The sequence below is a fragment of the Electrophorus electricus genome, chromosome 8, assembly GCF_041902795.1.
Source record: "Electrophorus electricus isolate QZ-2024a chromosome 8, ASM4190279v1, whole genome shotgun sequence".
Classification (NCBI taxonomy): Eukaryota; Metazoa; Chordata; class Actinopteri; order Gymnotiformes; family Gymnotidae; genus Electrophorus; species Electrophorus electricus.
The window spans coordinates 33,135,001-33,160,000 of NC_137504.1; the positions used below are offsets into that span (position 1 = coordinate 33,135,001).

At 47.2% G+C, this 25,000-nt stretch overlaps 2 protein-coding genes across 8 annotated transcripts in view; one reads left to right on the plus strand and one right to left on the minus strand.

Annotated features, from left to right (window-relative positions):
- Nucleotides 1-17,711, plus strand: part of tbc1d8b (TBC1 domain family member 8B) — an 18,549-nt gene extending 838 nt beyond the window's left edge. For 2 of the 7 annotated variants that reach the window (XM_035527093.2, XM_081719097.1), the window contains exons 2-21: nt 583-693; nt 835-953; nt 2,977-3,199; nt 3,532-3,772; nt 3,974-4,181; nt 4,621-4,788; nt 4,957-5,073; nt 5,245-5,395; nt 5,547-5,761; nt 6,447-6,564; nt 6,779-7,064; nt 7,297-7,417; nt 7,883-7,981; nt 8,138-8,206; nt 12,644-12,932; nt 13,028-13,093; nt 14,659-14,742; nt 14,971-15,012; nt 15,157-15,254; nt 15,350-17,711. In XM_035527093.2, coding sequence (XP_035382986.1) covers nt 583-693; nt 835-953; nt 2,977-3,199; nt 3,532-3,772; nt 3,974-4,181; nt 4,621-4,788; nt 4,957-5,073; nt 5,245-5,395; nt 5,547-5,761; nt 6,447-6,564; nt 6,779-7,064; nt 7,297-7,417; nt 7,883-7,981; nt 8,138-8,206; nt 12,644-12,932; nt 13,028-13,093; nt 14,659-14,742; nt 14,971-15,012; nt 15,157-15,254; nt 15,350-15,982 — 3,458 coding nt within the window. In that variant the 3' untranslated portion in view covers nt 15,983-17,711. Of the gene's footprint in view, nt 1-248; nt 296-582; nt 694-834; nt 954-2,976; nt 3,200-3,531; nt 3,773-3,973; nt 4,182-4,620; nt 4,789-4,956; nt 5,074-5,244; nt 5,396-5,546; nt 5,762-6,446; nt 6,565-6,778; nt 7,067-7,296; nt 7,418-7,882; nt 7,982-8,137; nt 8,207-12,643; nt 12,933-13,027; nt 13,094-14,658; nt 14,743-14,970; nt 15,013-15,156; nt 15,255-15,349 lie in introns of those variants that run through there. The other 5 variants (XM_081719095.1, XM_035527094.2, XR_014124855.1 and 2 more) reach the window with 5 other exon arrangements.
- Nucleotides 17,712-20,757: 3,046 nt separating this feature from the next.
- Nucleotides 20,758-23,197, minus strand: gja2 (gap junction protein, alpha 2). Its single transcript, XM_027033081.3, has one exon. The coding sequence runs from the start codon at nt 22,466-22,468 to the stop codon at nt 21,359-21,361; it is 1,110 nt and encodes a 369-aa protein (XP_026888882.2). The 5' UTR covers nt 22,469-23,197; the 3' UTR covers nt 20,758-21,358.
- Between the last annotated feature and the right edge of the window lie 1,803 nt (nt 23,198-25,000).

Sequence of the window (25,000 nt, forward strand, 5' to 3'; positions counted from 1 at the left end):
TCCTTCATTGTAGAGGCTACATTGAAATGTCAGATCAGAATGGTATTTTCAATGAGCCGCTCTGATTGGCCATCAAGGGTCTGACTGCATTGCTCATTTGCTTCCTTAACCCGAACAGTAACCTAGCCGAAATGGGCGGGAAACGGGGCGTGGTTAACGTGGGTGGGCGTGGCATGGCGTTACGTTATACACAGCATTTTATGCGAACCGACTTGCACATTCAATGTACGTGTACTCCCTGGTTATAGAACGTGTGAGATGTGTTGGGGATACAGCTGGACTTTAATGCAAACTGGTGAGTCACTGCTGTGGGTTACACCCTGCATTTGTACTCCTCCAGTGTTGCTATTGGTTACTTAAAGTGAGGTTGAGGCCTGTTTGTGATGACAATACACACATGCATACAAACACACACGAACCTTAAAACAGCCTGTATAGGCCTGTGTGTGTGTGTGTGTGTGTGAATCAGAGAGGGAATACACATTGCTGTATTGTATTTCTGACACTGGGAATAATTGATGAATGACTCTGAGACACACACAACCTGTTTGTACGTGTGTGTTTGTGCGTGTGTGCTTTAAGGTCTCCTGGTCGGAACTCTGGACACAGTCTTGGACTCCACAGCCAAAGTAGCTCCATACCGGATCTTGCACCAAACACCTGACTCACAAGTGTACTGGACCGTAGCCTGCGGTAAGGGGCCGTGTTTGCGTGTGTGTGGTTCGGCAGTGGTCCCTTACCTAATGATGCCCTGTTAATGTAAATCTGCTTAGTGTTATTTCTACTTGGGTTTGGACCACTTTCATACTTTTGGGGTTGTATGTGTGTGTTCAGGTGCTTCTCTAGAGGAGATCTCTCAGCACTGGGACTGGTTGCAGATCAACATTATGAGAACTCTCTCTGTGTTTGACTCCGGGGATGACATCACTAGCTTTGTCCAGGGCAAGATTCGAGTGAGAACACACTCACACATGCACCTACGCACACACTCATAAGTAACTAATTTATAATACTGTTCCCATAAAGAGCAAGAATAAGCGTGTGTGTCTGTGCGTGTCTGTGTACATGTTTGCATGCATGCGCGTGGGTGTGGGTGTGTGTATGTATGTGTCTGTGCGCGCGTGTGCGTGCGTGTGCGTGTGTGTGTGTGGGGGTGGGTGTGTGTGTGGGGGTGGGTGTGTGTATGTATGTGTCTGTGCGCGTGTGTGTGTGTGTGCGCGCGCGTGTATGTATGTGTCTGTGCGTGTGTGTGTGTGTGTGTGTGTGTGTGTGGGGGTGGGTGTGTGTATGTATGTGTCTGTGCGCGCGTGTGTGTGTGTGCGCGTGTGTGTGTGCGCGCGTGTATGTATGTGTCTGTGCGCGTGTGTGTGTGTGTGGGGGGTGTGTGTGTGGGGGGGGTGTGTGTGGGGGGTGTGTGTGGGGGGTGTGTGTGTGTGTGTGTGGGGGGGGTGTGTGGGGGGTGGGTGTGGGGGTGTGTGTGGGTGTGTGTGTGGGGGTGGGTGTGGGGGTGTGTGTGGGGGGGGGTGTGTGTGTGTGTGGGGGGGTGGGTGTGTGTGTGGGGGGGTGGGTGTGTGTGTGTGGGGGTGGGTGTGTGTGTGGGGGGGGTGTGGGGTGTGGGTGTGTGTGTGGGGGGGTGTGGGTGTGTGTGGGGGTGTGTGTGTGTGGGGGTGTGTGTGTGTGGGGGTGTGTGTGGGGGTGGGGGTGGGGGTGTGTGGGGGTGGGGGTGGGGGTGTGTGGGGGGGTGTGTGTGTGTGTGTGGGGGGGGGTGTGTGTGTGGGGGGGGGTGTGTGGGGGGGTGTGTGTGGGGGTGGGGGTGTGGGGGTGGGGGGGTGTGTGGGGGGGGGGGTGTGGGTGTGTGTGTGTGTGTGTGGGGGTGCGTGTGTGTGCGTTTGTGTGTGTGGGGGGGGGTGTGTGTGTGGGTGTGTGTGGGGGGGGTGTGTGTGTGTGTGTGGGGGTGTGTGTGTGGGTGTGTGTGTGGGTGGGGGTGGGTGTGTGTGGGGGTGGGTGTGTGTGGGGGGGGGTGTGGGTGTGTGTGTGGGGGGGTGTGGGTGTGTGTGTGGGTGTGTGTGTGGGGGTGTGTGTGTGGGTGTGTGTGTGGGTGTGTGTGGGGGGGGGTGTGTGTGGGGGGGGGTGTGGGTGTGTGTGTGGGGGGGGGTGTGTGTGTGTGTGTGTGGGTGTGTGTGTGGGTGTGTGTGTGGGGGTGTGTGTGTGGGGGTGTGTGTGGGTGTGTGTGGGGGTGTGTGTGGGGGTGTGTGTGTGGGTGTGTGTGTGGGTGTGTGTGGGGGTGTGTGTGTGGGTGTGTGTGTGGGTGTGTGTGGGGGTGTGTGTGTGGGGGTGTGTGTGTGGGTGTGTGTGGGGGTGTGTGTGTGGGTGTGTGTGTGGGTGTGTGTGGGGGTGTGTGTGGGGGTGTGTGTGGGGGGTGGGTGTGGGGGTGTGTGTGGGTGGGTGTGTGGGGGTGTGTGTGTGGGGGTGGGTGTGGGGGTGTGTGTGGGTGTGTGTGGGGGTGTGTGGGGGTGTGTGTGGGGGGGTGTGTGGGGGGTGGGTGTGGGGGTGTGTGTGGGTGGGTGTGTGGGGGTGTGGGTGTGGGGGTGTGTGTGGGTGTGTGTGGGGGTGTGTGGGGGTGTGTGTGGGTGTGTGTGTGTGGGTGGGTGTGTGGGTGTGTGTGTGTGTGGGTGTGTGTGGGTGTGTGTGTGTGTGTGGGTGTGTGTGTGGGTGTGTGTGGGGGTGGGTGTGGGTGTGTGTGTGGGTGTGTGTGGGGGTGTGTGTGGGTGTGTGTGTGGGTGTGTGTGGGGGTGTGTGTGGGGGTGGGTGTGTGGGTGTGTGTGTGTGGGTGGGTGTGTGGGGGTGTGTGTGTGGGGGTGGGTGTGGGTGTGTGTGTGGGTGTGTGTGGGTGTGTGTGTGGGTGTGTGTGGGGGTGGGTGTGTGGGTGTGTGTGTGGGGGTGTGTGTGTGGGTGTGTGTGGGGGTGTGTGTGTAGGGTCTGATAGCAGAGGAGGGAAAGGGAGCCCCTGACACGCAAGAGCAGGAACGGTTCCGTGAGGCTGTTCTGCGCTTCGAGCACTTGTTTGGCCTGCCACGGCAGGAGAAGCTGGTGACCTACTACTCCTGCAGCTACTGGAGAGGCCGTGTGCCCAACCAGGGCTGGATGTACCTCAGCACACACTTCCTTTGCTTTTATTCCTACCTGCTGGGAAACGAGGGTGAGGAACACACACGCACTCAGGCTCATACTCACACACTCATACACACGCATGCTAACACACACCCATTCCCATTCGCGTGGCCACACGTTCCTGTCACACACTATTATCACACACTCCTAACAGTTTTTCTGGAGGTTTTTTGTTTTGTTTTAGGTTTGTATTTGATTTTTATCTAGGTTAATTAAAGATGTGCAGTAAACGTGCGCGTGTCCTGTGCATCGTTGTGCGTGCATCTATTTTTGTCCTGTCTCTGCATGCGCATGTGTCCTATCTATCTCTCGCTCTGTCTGTGTGTGTGTCTGTGTGTGCGTGTGTGTGTCCTCTCTCAGTGAAGTTGGCCTTGCCCTGGGACGAAGTGAGCCGGCTGGAGCGCGCCTCCAGCGTGCTGCTAACGGAGAGCATCCGCGTGTGTGTGCGTGGCGAGGAGCATTACTTCTCCATGCTCTTGCACCTCCAGCAGACTTACCTGCTCATGCAACAGCTGGCTGCCTACGCTGTCACCCGCTTGTTCGACAAGGAGACCTTCGATGCAGACCACCCTCTCTCCGACCCCCCGCGCATCACACAGAGGTAGTGCCACGGCGCCGCTGCAGCCTGCAGAGCAAAACGCCGTGGAAGAAAATAAAACATTTTAGCTCTGCTTTGATCTGGAAATTAGTGATTTTCTGCAATAACACCTAGTAAATAAAACGCAATGTACACTTTCTGCTCTGCTGTGCTATACACTGGGTTTACTCCATGGGGTGATATTCTAGGTTTACTCCACCACAGGGCGCTGGAGGTGCACGCGAGGAACCAGGCGTTCCGGGCATTCTTCCGTCTGCCGTGCGAGGAGAACCTGTGTGAAGTGTATGAGAGCTTCCTCTGGCTTCCCTTCAGCCACCACAACACACTGGGCAAGATCTGCGTATCCGAGAGATACCTCTGCTTCGCCAGTCAGGACGGGAGCCAATGCCATCTCATCCTACCCCTCCGGGAGGTGCGTGTGCGTGTGTGCTTGCATGTTTGACTGTGCTTGTCCGTGTGTATGTGGGTGGGGCTGTTTGTGTGAGGATGGGTCTCTATATAGGAATATGCAGCCTCAAATATATTTAAAGGTCCACAGTATATAGGAATGTTACTGATATGTGCAGTTATCTTTGTTTTTCTACTCGATGCAATAAACGCAATCAGAATATTGTCACAGCACAAACAATCGAGGGAATAACTGAGGTTATTCCTCCCCGACCCCACCCACCTGCTCTAGTTAAAAACAAAAAACCCTCCCACACGACATTCGCCAGCAGTGGGTTTATGTCCTGTATACAGAGGCCCAGCTCTGTCAGTGTGATGCCTCACACATGCACACTAGGAGCCTTAACGTGTGTTTTGGAGGGGTGGAGAGGAGATTTGTGTGTTCATATGTATGTGTGCGTTAGGTTGTAGCAGTGGAGCTGGTGGATCCTGGCAGCCGTGCCCTAAGTGTGTCTGTGCGGGGTAAACGGGGGTTCCGCTTTTCCGAGGTTCGAGATTTTGAGCGTCTGGCAGCCACTATCCGTAGGAAATGCGTGCCATCGACAAGCCCTCAACATTCCGCCGTTACACAGGTGAGTTCGGTCCAGACACCCTTGGTTTGTGGGGATATTTAGTGTGTGTGTGTGTGCGTGCGTCATGCGTGCGTGCGTGTGTGTGTGTGTGTGTGTGTGTGTGTGTGTGTGTGTGTGTGTGTGTGTGTGTGTGTGTGTGTGTGTGTGTGTGTGTGTGTGTGTGTGTAGCTGCCTCTGTGTGATGATGAGGAGGAGATGATGGTTGGTCAGAAAAAGGCTGTCAGCACAGAGGCTCTGATGAACGTTTTCCATCCGCACGACACTGAAAATCTGGATCCCAAAATGGTGAGTGCAGCAGCATTATCATCACTCAGTCAGCGCTACCTCAGGGCTACCTTAACCGTAGCTCATTTGTAGCTTGTTAAGCCAAGTAGGCTAGTTTGTTCTGTCCAGAAACGCTCGATCTTAACTCGATCTTAAAATATACTGTTGGCATGGTCACTGTGTGATTGACAGCTGAAGGAGCGAATGAAAGAGCAGCTGTGGCAGATCCACTTTGCAGAATATGGTCGGGGGAGTGGAATGTTCTGCACCAAAAAAACCCGTGACCTTGTCGTACGAGGAATTCCAGAGACACTCAGGGGAGAACTGTGGATGCTTTTCTCAGGTGCGTGTGTGCGTGTGTATCTGACTCTAAAGAGGGCGTGTCACGATGGTTCCCTGTTAAAGGGCATGCGTTGTGATATTCTGTTAGTGTCAGTACCTCCATGTACAGGGAGCTCTCTGCAGTCATGGACTGTGTGTATGTGTGTTTGTAGGTGCGGTGAACGACATGGCTGTCCACCCCGGTTACTACACATCTCTGCTGGAGGAGTGTATGGGCAGCAGTTCTCTGGCCTGCGATGAGATCGAGAGAGACCTGCACCGCTCCCTCCCAGAGCACCCGGCGTTCCAGACCGATACCGGAATATCCGCCCTGCGAAGAGTCCTGACTGCCTATGCCTACCGCAACCCCAAAATCGGCTACTGCCAGGTACACACACACACACACACACACACACACACAAACAAACAAAATCATACTACCTCATTCAGGTTTAGGTTTGTTTCCACAGCACTGACAATGTTCTCTCTCTCCGTGTAAGCCGACCCACATCCGTTGTGTGTGTGTGTGTGTGTGTGTGTGTGTGTGTGTGTGTGTGTGTGTGTGTGTGTGTGTGTGTGTGTGTGTGTGTGTGTGTGTGTGTGTGTGAGAGAGGGTGTACTGGTATGTGTCAGCTTCAGCTGCGGCTCTCTGGTTACGTTGTCGTTGTTCGGTTTGCTGGTTTCTTGTGTTTTCCTTTTCCTGACACCGTTCTTCCGCCTAATGCACCCAGACGCCTCAGCTAAACTAAAAAACATTAGACTTCCTTGTCTGCTACCTGTCACTCACCTGCTCCTAAGACTGAACCATGCACATTTTTATTAAGCATATTTTTCTGAACTCTCCACAAAGGCAGTTTGTTCCTGTGCGACTAAAATGTGTTAGAGCTGACTCACAGATCTGCAGATTATAGCTTATCCTTTGTTTCAACAAAAAGATCTAGATACCAATTATGTAATGATAACCAGGAAGAGGTTTTTCCAGCCTTTTTCTGGTTAGAGTTACTGTAATAAGTGTGGAACGTGTTCAGTGTCGGTGTTCAGCGCCCCCTGGTGGCCCTCTGGTCTCTGTGCAGGCGATGAATATCCTAACATCTGTACTGCTGCTGTACGCCAAGGAGGAAGAGGCCTTCTGGCTGCTGGTGGCTGTGTGTGAGAGGATGCTGCCGGACTATTTCAACCGTAGAATCATTGGTGTGTGTCCCCTTGGGTGTGTATGTGTGTGTACTTGGATGGGTGTGTGTGTGTGGGTGTGTGTACTTGTTAATTGAGTTTTTAATTAAGTTTTAATGTGTTAATCTGTGCTTTAATATTTTAGCACTGTGTATGTATAGGCAGTGTATGCACTTGCACTTAGCTGTAGGGATGTGTAGTGGGCGTGGGCTTTAACTGCGCCTGTGTCCTTCAGGTGCCCTGGTTGATCAGGCTGTGTTTGAGGAACTCATCCGTGATCACCTGACCCAGCTGACGGATCACATGTCCGACCTGTCCTTCTTCTCGTCGGTGTCTCTATCCTGGTTCCTCACGCTGTTCATTAGCGTGCTGCCCATTGAGAGTGCAGTGAATGTGGTGGACTGCTTCTTCTACGACGGCATCAGAGCCGTGCTCCAGCTCGCCCTGGCTGTCCTCCACCACAACGTGGACAGCCTGCTCTGCTGCAGCGACGATGCAGAAGCTGTCACCATCCTCAACAGGTCACTGTTAGCCTAGCCCCCTGCTGACCTTTAACCCCAGAACTGCTCCCGCACACTGACCAATCCTGTTGCTGGTGTTCAGAGTTTAACAATGTTATTTTAAAAATGTGTTGCATTCATTTCTGTTATGTCATTGTAAAAACTGCTACAGCAGCTAAATAAATAAAAATAAACAAAACGTTCTTTCTCATTTGGAAATGAGACGTAAATAAAGGGTGATTTTCTCCTGCAGGTTTTTTGACAGTGTGACCAATAAAGACAGTCCCCTCCCAGCCACTGTACAGCAGGCAACCGGTGACCGATCAGCCCAGCCTACAGTGGACATCACCGACCTCATCCGAGAGGCCTACGAAGTAGATACGCACACACACACGCACGCGCACGTACATACACATGCGTACATGCACATACGCATGCACACACACTCTCATATTCTCAAACACGCACCGCACATACACACGCGCATGCACGCACCCACATGCACAAGCATGTGCACACACAAACGCACGCGCGCACTCACACACACTCACACACACACACACACACTCATATTCTCAAACAAACATGCACAGACACCCCAAACGTTCACTCATATGCACAAACACAGGCACATGAATTCACATATCACACACTCACCCGTGTATACAAACATGCGCGCACACACACAATCCCTTCCCACTCGTGTTCTCATGCACACGCACATAAACACACACTCAAACACACTCACTCACATGCACAAACTCTCTCTCTCTCTCTCATACACACTCTGAGATCCCTGAAGTCCTCTGTCATGTTTTGTGTATGTGCGTGTGCATTAGAATTTTGGGAATATCCAGTGGGAGGAAGTGGAGAGTATGCGTAAACGCAACAAACTCTATGTTGTTCAGACACTGGAAGAGACAACCAAACAAAACGTGGTAAGTAGCTGGTGCTCTCTGCCTCGTCGTCTTACACAACACTTTATAGTGTTCTCCATGTGTTGTGTGCTCTAAGTATATGTGTCTGTAGTATCACACTGTGTGGGTATATACACTGTGGTTTTTCTCTTGTTAAGCGTTGTTTTTGTTCTGCAGTTGCGAGTCATTGCTCAGGATGTGAAGTTCAGTGCCACTCAGCTGGAAGAGCTCTACTGGCTGTTTAAGGTACACATACACACTACATATATACAAATAATATAAACACACACACACACACACACACACACACACACACACACACACACACACACACACACACACACACACACACACACACACACACACACACATATATATATATATATATATATATATATATATATATATATATATATATATATGGCGCAGACACACGCACAATACATATATGCAAACACCACACACACACACACACACACACTACGTATATACAAATACTGCGCACACTACGTATATACAAATACCGCTCACACACACTACGTGTATACAAATACCACGCACACACACACTACGTGTATACAAATACCGAGCATACACACACTGTGTATATACAAATACCGCGCAATACATATATACAAATACCGCGCAATACGTATATACAAATACCACGCACGCAATACGTATATAAAAATACCGCGCAAACACACACACACACACACACACAATACATATATACAGATCACACACACACACACACACACACAATACATATATACAGATCACACACACACACACACACAATACATATATATGGCGCAGACACACGCACAATACATATATGCAAACACCACACACACACACACACACACACACTACGTATATACAAATACTGCGCACACTACGTATATACAAATACCGCTCACACACACTACGTGTATACAAATACCACGCACACACACACTACGTGTATACAAATACCGAGCATACACACACTGTGTATATACAAATACCGCGCAATACATATATACAAATACCGCGCAATACGTATATACAAATACCACGCACGCAATACGTATATAAAAATACCGCGCAAACACACACACACACACACACACACACAATACATATATACAGATCACACACACACACACACACACAATACATATATACAGATCACACACACACACACACACACACACAATACATATATACAGATCACACACACACACACACACAATACATATATACAGATCACACACACACACACACTCACACAATACATATAGAATACGTATATACAAATACCGTGCGTGCACACACACCTACGTGTATATACAAATACCACGCAATACTTATATACAAATGCCACGCGCAATACGTATATACAAATACCGCGCACGCACACACAATATGTATATACAAATACCACACGCAATACTATATACAAATATGGCACGCACACACACAATATGTATATACAAACACTGCGTACGAACACACACTAAGTATATACAAACACCACACACTACGTATATACAAATACCGCGCATGCACACTGCGTGTCTATACAAATACCACACGCAATACGGATATACAAATACCGCGCACACGCACTATGTATATAGAAATACCGCGCACACGCACTACGTATATATATAAATGCCACACACAAACTACGTATATACAAATACCCCACGTGCACACACACTACGTGTATATACAAATACCACGCGCAATGTGTATATTCAAATACTGCACACACGCACTACGTATATAGAAATACCACGCACATGCACTACGTATATAAAATGCCACACACGCACTACGTATATCCAAATACCACGCACATGCAATACATATATACAAAGGCCGCACACACACGCAATACGTGTGTGTGTGTGTATGTATGTATGTATGTATGTATGTATGTATGTATGTATGTATGTATGTATGTGTATATATGTGTATATATATATATGTATGTATGTATACACATATACACAAAGGCCGCGCACACGCACACTACGTATATACAAATACCACACGCAATACGTATATACAAAGGCCGCGCACACGCACTACGTATATACAAAGGCCGCGCGTGCACACAACACGTGTGTGTGTGTGTGTGTGTGTGTGTGTGTGTGTGTGTGTGTGTGTATATACAAATGCCGCGCACACGCAATACGTATATACAAAGGCCGCGCACACGCAATACGTCTATACAAAGGCCGCGCACACGCACTACGTATATACAAAGGCCGCGCGTGCACACAACACGTGTGTGTGTGTGTGTATATACAAATACCGCGCACACGCAATACGTCTATACAAATGCCGCGCACACTCACTACGTCTATACAAAGGCCGCGCACACGCACTACGTCTATACAAAGGCCGCGCACACGCACTACGTCTATACAAAGGCCGCGCACACGCACTACGTCTATACAAAGGCCGCGCGTGCACACAACACGTGTGTGTGTGTATATATACAAATACCGCGCACACGCAATACGTCTATACAAATGCCGCGCACACTCACTACGTCTATACAAAGGCCGCGCACACGCACTACGTCTATACAAAGGCCGCGCACACGCACTACGTCTATACAAAGGCCGCGCACACGCACTACGTATATACAAAGGCCGTGCGTGCACACAACACGTGTGTGTGTGTGTGTGTGTGTGTGTGTGTGTGTGTGTGTGTGTGTGTGTGTGTGTGTGTGTGTGTGTGTGTGTGTGTGTGTGTGTGTATACAAATACCGCGCACACGCAATACGTATATACAAATACCACGCACACGCAATACGTATATACAAATACTGCAGACGCAATACGTATATACAAAGGCCACACACACACACTACGTATATACCAATACCGCGCGCACACACACTACGTGTATACAAATACCGCGTGCGCACACACTACGTGTATACAAATACTGCACGCGCACACATGCAATACGTATACACAAATACCACAAGCAATACATGTATACAAAGGCCGCACACACTACGTATATACAAATACAGTGCACACACACTACGTATATGCAAATACAGTGCACACACACCACGTATATACAAATACCGCGCACGCACACATAATACGTATATACAAATACTACAAGCTTATATATATATATATATATATATATATATATATATATATATACACACACACACACACACAAAGGCCGCACACACACACACTACGTATATACAAATACCGCGCGCGCACACTATATATATACAAATACCACACGCAATACTATATACAAATACCGCGTGCGCACGCACTATGTATATACAAATACTGCGCGCACACAGACTACGTGTATATATAAATACCACGCGCGCACACTACGTGTATATATAAATACCACGCGCACACACAATACGTGTATATATAAATACCACGCGCGCACACACTATGTATATATAAATACCACACGCAATACTATATACAAATACCGCGAGCGCACACACTGCGTATATACAAATACCGCGCACGCTGCGTATATACAAATACCGCGCACGCACTACGTATATATAAATACCGCACGTGCACACTACGTCTATATAAATACCGTGTCCACACACTACGTATATACAAATACGGCGCGCACACACACTACGTATATATAAATACCACGCGCACACACATTATGTATATACAAATACCACACGCAATACTATATACAAATACCGCGCACACACACACTACATATATATACAAATACAGCGCGCACACACTACTTATATAGAAACAACGCGCACGCGCACACACACTGTATATACAAATACCGTACACATACACACTATGTATATACAAATCCCGCGCGCACACAATGCGTATATATAAATACCACACGCAATACTATATACAAATACCGCACACACACACTACGTATATACAAATACCGCACACACACACTACGTATATACAAATACCGCACGCACACACTACGTATATACAAATACCGCACGCACACACTACGTATATACAAATACCGCACGCACACACTACGTATATACAAATACCGCACGCACACACTACGTATATACAAATACCGCACGCACACACTACGTATATACAAATACCGCACGCACACACTACGTATATACAAATACCGCGCGCACACACTACGTATATACAAATACCGCGCGCACACACTACGTATATACAAATACCGCGCGCACACACTACGTATATACAAATACCGCGTGCGCGCACACACAACGTATATACAAATACCGCGTGCGCGCACACACAATACATATATACAAATACCGCGTGCGCGCACACACCACGTATGTACAAATGCCGCGCGCACAATACGTATATAGAAATACTGAGCACACACACAATACGTATATACATATATCGCGCACACGCACAAACACACACACACACAATACGTATATACAAATACTACGCACAAAAACATGTATACAAATACCGCACGCACAATACATATGTATACAAATACCACACACTTGCACACAAACACTCAAACCCCACCCCATTCACACATACATATGCATACTCAGTCACATATGCCACATATGGAGATGTTGTGTGTGTGTGTGTGTGTGTGTGTGTGTGTGTGTGTGTGTGTGTGTGTGTGTGTGTGTGTGTGTGTGTGTGTGTGTGTGTGTGTGTGTATACACAGAGGCAGCATTTTATTAGCTGTTATTGGAACCAGAGCAGTTCTACTCTGCTGAACCATGACCCAAGTCTACCTTATCTGGACCAGTACCAGCTCGGCCATGGCCAGTTCTGCTCTCTCTTCAGCCTCCTGTTACCTTGGGGCAACAGCCCACCCTCAAACACACACACGTGCGTGCACTCGCACTCTCACACACACTCACATTTACACTCTCTGGCGCGGTCAGCTTTCTGCCTTGCGGATCAGAATGAAGACGGACTGATCAACTTCAGAGAGTTCATCTGTGCCCTGGGTGAGAACCTTGACCCTTAACCCTGACATTTCAGTGAGACCTCTCGGAAAACCTGTTATTGTGTGTGTGTGTGTGTGTGTGTGTGTGTGTTTCAGATGTCCTGTATAATGGCTCATTCACAGAAAAGCTGAAGTTTCTCTTCAAGCTTCATCTGCAGCCCGGTACGTAGTCCGGTCATCTCTGTAACGCCGTGATTTCACTGACCTGTTACTGTCACTGTTTGTTTAATAGCAGCAAATACTGTCATTTTGTTGCTTACCCTTCCATAGCAGGTGGTTAGTAGCCATTTGTAACATTATTTGTCTCTCTAACTTAATTAAGTACGTTTCTGAGTTCTGTGGCGAAAGAATTGGAGTTGGATGTAACGTGCACTAAGCGCTATACTCTGTGTTCACCACCACTACACTGCTACACTTTCCCTTTAGTGCATGTTTCTTTCTGCTATTATGGGCCTCACATACTTGGGCAGTAGCCACATCTCGACAAGCTGTTGGTTGAACGGCAGCTTTCGGTAGTGAGATGGGGGCATCTTCACCAAATTACTCCAAACTATTTTGTTCTGTTTGTAAAGGTGGTTAGTTTGGTGTAGTGGGCAAAACACTGCTCCCCTCTGGGCGACTGGGGTTCAGTCCCTGTCTGGGCAAGTCCTTGGGCAAGACCCCTAACACTACGCTCAACTATCTGTGTAACATGAGTCGCTCTGGATAAGAGAACCTGTGTGAAATGTAAATGAGCTGCTTTATCGATTAGTATAGTTATGTTAATAAATGTTACTTTCTTTTGTGTGTGGACAGTGTAGCTGTATTTTACTTCATTATGTTATGCGGCTATTTTTTGTTAGCTAGTTGCAAACAGGACAGTTGGCTCAACAAGGTTCCAGGATGATGACAACACCTTATTATTATTTTGCATATTATTTGTCAATAGCATAAGAAATTTACATCAGTTATGGATGGAATGTAGCTGGGCTACTTTTGAAATTCCCATTATAGTGTAGCTTCATTTGTGTAAGTATTGCTTTTACCGTAGTTAAAACAGCTGTGCTGTTTTAAGAGTAGCTTGTAGCTTTACCTAACTGCATTTCCCAAGTAGCCTAACCAACCCTGGGACTGGATTTACCACGAGGCCATTTTAGATGTAACAGTGACTCCAGTGCAAACGTTAAAGTTCTCTTAGTCATTACTGTAATGACAGTACAGATTTAGTAGTAACAGGGTTGAGTTCCCAGGAACCCTGCTGCAGTTCAGTAACCTGCCTTCAGTTCTGTTAATGTCATTACATTAAACATCAGTGATTCTCTTTTATTTCACACGGGATGTTGTAACTACATAAGCAACACAACTCAGAGTTCTGCAACCATCCCACTAGATGGACACGAATCAATCCCAGTAGAACTCCATCCCAGTAGATGGACACGAACCAGTCCCAGTAGAACTCCATCCCAGTAGATGGACACGAACCAGTCCCAGTAGAACTCCATCCCAGTAGATGGACACGAACCAGTCCCAGTAGAACTCCATCCCAGTAGATGGACACGAACCAGTCCCAGTAGAACTCCATCCCAGTAGATGGACACGAACCAGTCCACAGACGCTGCATCACTTTAGTTGCCATGTTTAAAACTAATGCTAATGCTCACCTTAGTCTCTGTCTGGATCTATAGAGCGTTAAGCATTAGCGTTTTGACTTTAGTATATGCGTGCGTGCGTGCGTGTGTGTTTTATAGCAGGGACTCGGCTCCCAAAGGCCTTAAGATCTTCTGCCTGTACTCTACCAGCTGAAGAGTTCTCTCTCTCCCCTCGTCTTTCTGGTCAGCTCTACCTCCTGTCTTTTACAACATAATCCCCCTCCTTTGCCTCTCTCACCCCCCCCCCCCCCGTGTGTCTGTCTCTCTCTCTCTCTCTCACACCCTTTGAAACTTTTCATTGCTGTATCTAGTTTCTACCATGGGTGTGTGTATGTGTTTGCATGCATGTCTGTGTGTGTTTGCAGCTCCCTTTATGTTTACATCTCACGTTCTCCCTTCTGTTCTGTTTAGACTGTGGTGGTGATGGTGTGATCAGGAAGAGCCCAGAGAGAGGTGATGTTCCTTCATCTTCACTTCTGCAGCTTGCTTAAATAGTACCCCTCACCCTAGTGCAGTCAGAAGAGACATTCACTTTTTAGATTATATTTCTACCATCTCTCTCGCGCGCTCTCTTTCACCCTCTCATCTTTCTTTCAGGTCGTGGGAAGTTTGATCTCCAGGAGTATTTGAAACAGTGGCAGGATGAGTTGCAGAAGAAAGATGATAACATAAAACACCTGCCTAGAATTAACCAGGTAAATACACACACGCACACACACGCGTACGCACGCACACACACACACACACACACTCTTACTCTGTGCTCCGTGTCCCATTGTGTGTATTGCAGACCCAGTTTATTTGCTTGTCTAAGACGCTGTACAGTGTGTTCCATGGAGATGAGGAGGAAGAGCATCTGTACTGTGCGGTTGCCCGGGTAACCAGCCTACTGCTGCGCATGGAGGAAGTGGGAAGAAAGCTGCAAGAGAACAGCCCAACAAAGACTCCTCCCACTACCACGCAGAGCCCCGCCCCTACACCGGCCGCTGAGCAGAGCCCCGCCCCTACACCAGGCCTTGAGCAGAGCCCCGCCCCTACGAGCCACACCCCGGAGACGTGCACTCCAACTGAGAGTGAGGGCACCACCAAAACTCCTGATTCTCCACCTGGGTGTGCCGGCATCTCCCCTGTTCATCCAGACACAAGCCCCTCAGACACAAACCCCACCTCCACCACCTCCACTGCCACTAGCAGCCCCACCGGGACCCACAGCTCCACCCTGGACACGCCTTCGGACACGCCCGGGGATCCTCCGAGCCCTGCCGCGGGTGGAGACTGGAGTTTTTCTTTTGAGCAGATTCTGGCCTCACTCCTGAACGAGCCCACCGTCGTCCGCTTCTTTGAGCAAACAGTTGACGCAGACACGCTCATAGAGTACGCACGCAGTGCCCAGCTCAGAGACGCACGCACGCACGTAAAGTAAGCGCGAAACACCCATATCAAAAACACACAATAAAACACACACACACGCTCAAAGTAAGAACGAAACAACCAACTCAGAGACGCACGCGCGCGCACACACACAAACCTAAAAAGGAAAAACAATAAATCGCAGCAAACTACTGCCCTCCAAAAGCCATAATTTACACCCCATTCTTCCCCACCCCACACTGAGCACACACACACACCTTCCATTTCTGCTTGAGATTAATGAAATGTTTAGTTGTCTTACTGTGTTGCAGACAAGTCTCTGTGTTAAATGCATACCTATAAAAATATATGCAACTTAAACAACAAATAAAAGATGAACAGTAGAGCACAATATCTGATGTGAGAACGTCTGTGTGGGATTACGTGGGCTCACCATCAGGCTAACAGACTGCTCCATTCTGGAAACGCATTCATTCTGTGTTTTCCCACAGTTCAGTTCTCCAGCATGTTTCTTCTGTTCTAGATTGCATGTGTTACTTTGTTCTAGGACAACCGTGTGAGCGATACGGGGGGTGTCCTGCCGAATTTGATTGGACGCTACAGGTCAGGGCAGGGACATAGTGCGATCTGATTGGATGCTATGTGGCACAGTGGATTGGGATTAGAAAGGACAGGAACATGGTGCATGGTGAACTCTGACCTCACAGTTTTTTTTCTGAATTGTCTTTTTGGATTTGTGTTTGTGTTTGTGTGAAAAATGGATGTTAATATGTATTGTCGTCTCAGTGGTATTTTAAGAGAGTATTAATATAGAACAGAATTCTTGAGCTTCCACACATCCCACATACGGTCAGAACCGCAGATCAATAGATTTAATATAGATCATTTGAACATCTCCTGAAGGGGTGGTGGTGGTTTTGGTTCTGGTTGTTGGTCTTGTCAGGAAGAGTGTTTTGTTTTAGTTTGGTTTAGTTTTTCTTTCCTCAATGAAGAGCTACTCTCTGGATGTGTGTGCAAACTTTAATTGCAAGCTTTAAAGATCTCATAACGTTATAACATTCACATGCACACAGAGGCTGAGAGAGATGACATGTTAACAGTCACCAATCTTTCTCGTTATAATGACGAAACGCATGAATAGAATATGTAAAAATCCATATGAATATGTAAATGACCATAATGAATGGCCAGTTAAGAGTGGAATGGCGTGTCAGAGCCGCAATGCATATCGCAGGAGAATCAGCCAATCAGAAATATTAGTATATCTGCATTTTGCACATCTGTGTAACAATGTGTGTGACATGGATTTGCAGATACCATGACAATGTGGTTTCCGTGGTGTTTGTTTATACATTTTTAAATGTGCCATGCTAATAACTGAGCATTGCATCGTAATACTCAATATTTGTTTTTGTTTTTTTTACATTCCTGTTTTAATTTGATCATATAGTGTTTTTGTATGCACATAGACCCCCCCCCCACCCTTCATGTGGCCCACCCAGACTGATCACAGAGAGAACACAATCCTCTCTCACACACACATAAACACACTACCAGCAAGCCCCATCCTATTTCTCAAACACACACACACACACACACACACACAAGTGGATGGTTCTAGTGTGTAATTTTGTTTATTTAAGCATTCATTTATTCCCTGGGGACTTTCTTTGTTTGCTTATGAGATGTTTATCTATCTGTTTATGCCTATCACAGAAGCCACTTTATGTAAATTAGATGTAATTTATCTGTACCATTAAAATAAACCACTCTGCTACATATATGGCTGATGTCAGTGGGATGAATGAATTTCTTAAATGCATCTATAAGTGCACTTGCTTGGTGTCACCAGTAGGTGGGGCTCTTTGTTCTGCGTTCACTCCCTATGTAGTCACCTTTTTCAATGTTAAGGTTCTACACCAACAGTGCCACTGCTGTGGTCCCATATTGCTGCCCTGTTTGCTGATGAGCCAATCTTTCAGATGATTGCATTAACACAAAAGATTTATGTGAATTCAAAGCTCTGTGTGCACGCGTGTGTGTGTGAGAGGGAGAAAACTGTTCCAGATCCACACACATGGTTCTGGTTTGTAAATATATGCAGTAAAATAAATAGACAACTAGTGAGCCCACATTACTGCCAAGCACACACACACACGCACATATACAGATACTTGCATACACATGTACACATACAAACTTACACATGTATGAATGCATGCATATACACAAACATTTTAATGGCATAACATCACTTTAAAAGTTGTAAAACATATACAAAGATACAGTTAGCTGAAGTGGTGATGTAGAATGTTGTAGATTGTTTTATGAGTTGGCAGAATGGAGTCTTGAAGGATACAAAGAGCTTACTCCACCTTAGTGTTACTCCTCCTTAGTGTTTTCACCTTAGTGTTACTCCACCTTACAGTGTTACCCCTTCATCTTAGTGTTACTCCTCTTTAGTGTTTCTACCTTAGTGTTACTCCTTACAGTGTTACTCCACCTTAGTGTTACCCCTTTATCTTAGTGTTACTCCTCCTTACAGTGTTACCCCTTCATCTTAGTGTTACTTCTCCTTAGTGTTACTTCACCATACAGTGTTACTCCACCTTACAGTGTTACTCGTCCTTAGTGTTTTCACCTTACAGTGTTACTCCTTCATCTTAGTGTTACTCTACCTTCCAGTGTTACTCCACCTTAGTGTTATCTCTTCATCATAGTGTTGCTCCTTAGTGTTACTCCTTACAGTGTTACTCTACCTTCCAGGGCTACTCAATCTTAGTGTTACTCCTCCTTACAGTGTTACTCCTTCATCATACACTGTTACTCCACCTTAGAGTTACCCCTTCATCATACAGTGTTACTACACCTTAGTGTTACCCCTTCATCATAGTGTTACTCCACCTTAGTTACCCCTTCATCTTACGTTACTCCACCTTAGTTACCCCTTCATCGTAGTGTTACTCCACCTTAGTGTTACCCCTTCATCATACAGTGTTACTCCTCCTTACACTGTTACTCTACCTTCCAGTGTTACTCCACCCTAGTGTTACTCCTCCTTAGTGTTACTCCATCTTAGTGTTACCCCTTCATCATACAGTGTTACTCCACCTTATAGTGTTATTCCTCCTTACAGTATTACCCCTTCAGCTTAGTGTTACTCCTCCTCACAGTGTTACTCCACCTTACAGTGTTACTTCTCCTTACAGTGTTACCCATTCATCTTACAGTGTTACTCCACCTTAGTGTTACCCCTTCATCTTAGTGTTACTCCTCCTTAGTGTTACCCCTTCATCTTAGTGTTACTCCTCCTCAGTGTTATGCCTTCATATTAGTGTTACTCCTCCTTACAGTGTTACTCCACCTTACAGTGTTACCCCTTCATCATACAGTGTTACTCCTCCTTGCAGTGTTACCCCTTCAGCGTACAGTTACTCCACCTTACAGTGTTACCCCTTCATCTTAGTGTTACTCCACCTTACAGTGTTACCCCTTCATCTTAGTGTTACTCCTCCTTACAGTGTTACTCCACCTTAGTGTTACCCCTTCAGCGTACAGTGTTACTCCACCTTACAGTGTTACTTCTCTTCAGTGTTACTCCACCTTAGTGTTGCTCCTTAGTGTTACTCCTCCTACAGTGTTACTTTACCTTCCAGGGGTACTCAATCTTAGTGTTACTCCTCCTTACAGTGTTATTCCTCCTTACAGTATTACCCCTTCAGCTTAGTGTTACTCCTCCTCACAGTGTTACTCCACCTTACAGTGTTACTCCTCCTTACAGTGTTACCCCTTCATCTTAGTCTTATTCCTCCTTACAGTGTTACCCCTTCATCATACAGTGTTACTCCACCTTAGTGTTACCCCTTCATATTACAGTGTTACTCCACCTTGCAGTGTTACTCCACGTTACAGTGTTATCCCTTCATCTTACAGTGTTACCCCTTTATCTTACCGTTTGCATTGATTTTCTCTGCCTCTTCATTTTGGAGAACCTTGTGCAAAATTAATAAACCCCTCCTTCAAAATCATGTATTTTGTAAATGTGACATTAATTATTTTCTATGACCAAATTATCAGTTCTTTAAGCAAAGTCACTGACTTACCTGAGGTTAGTCTTGTAACTGAGGTCACTGGTGTGGCTGGGGTTAGTGACTTCAGTGCTTCATGAAGAGATAAAAATGCTTCCAGAGGTCATCCTAGAATAGCATGATTCCAATTAACTTTGACCTTTGACCCCACACCTGTTAGGAGCTATGAAGGCTTAGAGAGCCGACAGATAAAAGTAAGCACTGCATATATATGGTTGTTAAAAAGAGTTAGTTGGGAAAAACAAAAACTTTAGTGATTTTTAAATTCCTGTCTACTCCGATTTCTCTGTACAGAGGGAGCTCCTCAGTCAGTGCCCTAAGAATAGAACACAGTGTACATAGACATGCATCCTGAGTGGTATTTATTTAAAACACATGAGTGTCCTAAGAATGTGTTTGTGTGAGAGTCCCACCCGTTCCCCAAAAAGCCTCCAAGATGACAGGAGCAACGTTGCAGTGGGGACTGTTCACATCACCACTGGGTGTGTGGTTTACAGTGTATCGTTTACGGTGTATGGGTTTATGGATTCTGGGTGTATGATGTATGATTTATAGGTGTGTGGTTTAGGGTGTATCGTTCAGGGTGTATGAGTGTATGGTTTACGGTATGTGATGTATGGTTTATGTGTGTGTGGTTGTACATATATGACTTCCAGGGAATTCTGAGTGTGTTATGGCAAAAGCCAACAAACGAACAACCATGATTTTGTTTAAACTCATTTTATTGGTCAGGAAACATTGAGGTTACTGCACAGAGGAAGCTGATTGGCTCAGACTGCAGTGTTACTACAGAGAAAATAACAGATGGCTTCACTGAGGACAGTACAAAATAAAACATCTTCAACCAGACAGCATGTTAAAAATACTCACTAATAAAAGGGTACGAGTGTTTCTACATCGCTGGTGTGTGAGGTCGCTGTGGAGCTGTAATTGAGTTGCCCTGTTCTGAGGAAGCTCTAGAATGTTTAGAAGCTCTGGTGCTTTAGCAGTAAGGCTAACACGGATGGATAACCATGACTCCAGCACTGTTTGACTCCCTCTCAGTGTCGTTATGCTAACCCAACCCCTCACACACACCGGGTTCCTGCGCTGGAGTCGTGTAGACAGACTTATCGGTCCCTTCAGCATGGAAAAGCAGCATTTCATATCAATCTTGTCTCATGTCTCACGGTTAATGGTCCTTAACAGATTTTTCAGTGTTTTTATAAGGAACTATAAGACCCACTGAGACACAGTGTGTGTTTCTGTGTGTGTGTGTGTGTGTGTGACACAGACTTGTGTTCAGTTCTTTAAAGGTGAGACCCTGCTTCAGTAATCATCTAGCCTGGTCTTTTGTCCGCTCAGATTTTCAGGTCGTCTAGTCTGGTCTTGTTGTTGCTATAGCGACTACCGTGGCTCGGTCTTCGTTGATTGTACGGGGAACCAGGGGCAGAGCAAGAGGTTTTCTTTACCCGGTTTTCGGCGGGGTCGGATCTGGTTTCCATGCTGACAGGCTTGGTCTCCAGGGTGTCTGTCTTGCCGCCACACTCCACGGCGAGGTTCTCCCGGTTCTGGCTGTGGGCGGAGCGGCCACCGAGGGTGGGGAAGGCCCCGCCGGGCTCCGTCAGCTTGTACTGGTGCTCAGGCGGGTAGGGGGCAGGGGGCGGGGCGTGGGCGGGGAAGTATGGGTAACCCGCCACGAAGGGCACCACGGCTTCCTCGCTGGGGGCTTTGGAGTCGGAGAGCGAGCGGGACCGGCGATACCTCAGGCCCTGGCGGCACTTGGTGAAGCCCAGGTGATACATCTCCACCAGATTGAGCAGGAGCGAGACGCACGCCACGGCCAGCATGAACAGGATGAAGACGGTCTTCTCGGTGGGGCGTGAGATGTAGCAGTTGACCGTGTTCGGGCAAGGCCAGCTGCTACACGTGTACATGGGCTTCAGCTCGAAGCCGTACAGGAAGTACTGGGCCAGCAGGAAGGCCACCTCCAGCAACGTCTTGAAGATGATGTTTAGCACGTACGTGCGCAGTAGCGCCCCCTGCAGGCGGATCTTCCCCCACTCGTCGCGGACCGGAGCCTTCCGGACCTTCCCGCCGAGCAGCGCCTGCTTGTCGGCGGAGGCGGAGGCATGGTCCTGCTCTGCCTGCTTCTGCTTCTCCTCCATCCGCACCAGGTGGAGGATATGGCCCAGGTAGATGAGCGTGGGCACGGACACGAAGATGATCTGCATGACCCAGAAGCGGATGTGCGAGATGGGGAAGGTCTTGTCGTAGCACACGTTCTGGCAGCCGGGCTGCTTGGTGTCGCAGGTGAAGCCGGACTGCTCGTCGCCCCACACCTTCTCCGCCGCCGCACCCAGCACCAGGATGCGGAAGATGAAGAGGACGGACAGCCAGACCTTGCCCACTACGGTTGAGTGCTCCTGGGCATTCTCCAACAGCTTCCCCAGGGAACTCCAGTCGCCCATCACACGCCTCAGGAAGAGACAGAGACACAGAGGAGGACAACGTCTGGTCACAGGAGAGACGCCCCGGGCATAGACAGCATTAAATCCCAGTAAATATGCATGTAGATGGTCACCATTTAAGTAACGTGTAAATATCTATGGAGTACCAGTATCATTAATAAGGTTATTAATATCAGAATTAGGGCTAGATTTTTTCAGGATTAGGTCTGGTTAGGTTTAGAATTAGTGCTGGGTTAAAGTTAGGATTAAGGATAGGTTAGGATTAGGATTAGGCATGGGTTAAAATGGGAATGGGAGCATGTTAGTTTGGGATTAACTAGCTATATTAAGTGTTTGTCATTCATGTGTGAGATTACTTACACTGAGTGCTCGTGAAGGACTGGTGATACGATCGTCATGTTGACTATGAGTGCTATGCTGTTGGATTATATATATTTGGATTATATATATTTGCCTACTCTGCTGATGACTGAGTGACAGGCCCTCATGCCAGTGTGACCTAGAACAGGTGGACATGGTCAGCGTCAAACACACACACATGCATTCATGCACGGACGCGCGCACACACACAGTAAGCTGTAAATACCCATTTCTCTTCTTCAGTGGAAACCTAAAACTTGCTTCTGTATGTCAGCAGCCGTCACGTGATGTTCATGTGAGTGGTGGAGTCACAGCACCACAGAGCCACACTAGAACCTTCGCAACCTGTGTCATCTCATCAGGCTATAGGAGCATCTGGGTCAGGGCTGTCTGTGTGTGTGTGTGTGTGTGTGTGTGTGTGTGTGTGTGTCTGTAGCTATGAGAAACTCTGCGGCTCAATTTCCTTCTCATGGGTCTCGCACTCTCTCCCTCTCTCTCTCTCTCTTTCTCTCTCACTCTCCCTCTCTCCCTCTCTCTCTCCCTCTCTCTCTCTCTCTCTTTCTCTCTCACTCTCCCTCTCTCCCTTTCTCTCTCTCTCTCTCTCTCTCCCTCTCCCCCCTCTCTTTCTCCCTCTCTCTTTCTCTCTCTCTCTCTCTTTCTCCCTCTCTCTCCCTCTCTCTCCCTCTCTCTCTCTCTCTCTCTCTCCCTCTCCCCCCTCTCTTTCTCCCTCTCTTTCTCTCTCTCTCTCTCTCTCTCTCTCTCTTTCTCCCTCTCTCTCTCTCCCCTCTCTCTCTCTCCTTTTTCCTCTCTCTTTCAATTCCACTTTAGTCAGTAGTACCTACACATGCACATACAGGAAGTGATGTGGGTCCCCGTGTAGACGTAAATGTGCATATTTATCAAAGTAGTCAGCAGCTCCAAGACTCCAGGGTTAATAACGCATTACATTGCTGTGCTCTTGTTCATCCCAAGAAAACAAACACACACCATCACGGATTTCAATCACAAAGTTCTCCACATTACAAGCTGATTCTCCCATCTTGGATTAATAGCTTTTTACACGTACTACTGCTATTACTGCTTACTGGATACCTTTGTCTGTAATGGCACAGTGAGTCCCAGACCAGCCACTAGAAACCCAACACTGGATTCCAGACGCTCAGTCAAACTCGCAACACTAAATTTCTAAGCAGCTTTGATTAGCTTTGAGAAACGTTTAGCTATTTCAGATGTCAACTGTAGTTAAATCACCACTTAGTGTTACAAACATTAAAGGAACAAAACGTCTCCAAAGCGTTCTAAGAGTCAGGGGAGCTTTAAGCACTGTTTGTATTTGGGAGTCAATAACCATTAGACATAATCAAGGACTAGTGATAATTCATTCCATTAAACAGGGTGCTGTGGAGCTGTTTCCATGGTTACATCCTTATTTCAGCTTTAGCTAAACTAAGGAGTTACTGGTTAATACTTATTTTAGCTAGTGTTATGCTGGGTTAATGCTGTTAGTAGCCATTAGTAACTGAAGAATGTTAACAGAAGCTGCATTTGGATAAATGTAATAAGTGTTTTGATTTGTCAATAAATGTGCTTTTGTTTGTGTGTGTGTGTGTGTGTGTGTGTGTGTGTGTCTGTGCACACGTGCATGACAGGTATGCAGTGATGAGGAACTCACCTTCACTGTGTGCCAATATCCAGTATGAAAACCCACACACACACACACTCGTGATGGGACTTCTAACGTTGGTAATTATGACCTTTATGGAGAGCGTGCAGACCAACTAAACAGAAGCTAAACTAAACGAACTCAAACTGCCTCACAGTGAACTGTGAAGTTGGTAATGAAGGTACTCTACGTCTGCGTGTGCGTATGGGGTGTGTGTGTGTGTATGTGTGTGTGTGTGTGTGTGTGTTAGGGTTAAATTTGGCAGAGAACACAATCCCTAGAGAGAACTTTAATGATGTTTCCACCTTCTTCCTTCCAGAGTTTGGACTGACAGCTGGCTCAGCCAATGAGAAAGGCCGTTGAATGTATAGAATCCAGCTAAATATATTCTCCCCTTTGAAGGGAATTAGTGAGCAACAACAGAAACAGGCAGATCACCTGTTTGTGTGTGTGTGTCTGTGTGTGTGTGTGTGTGTGTGTGTGTGTGTGTGTGTGTGTGTGTGTGTGTG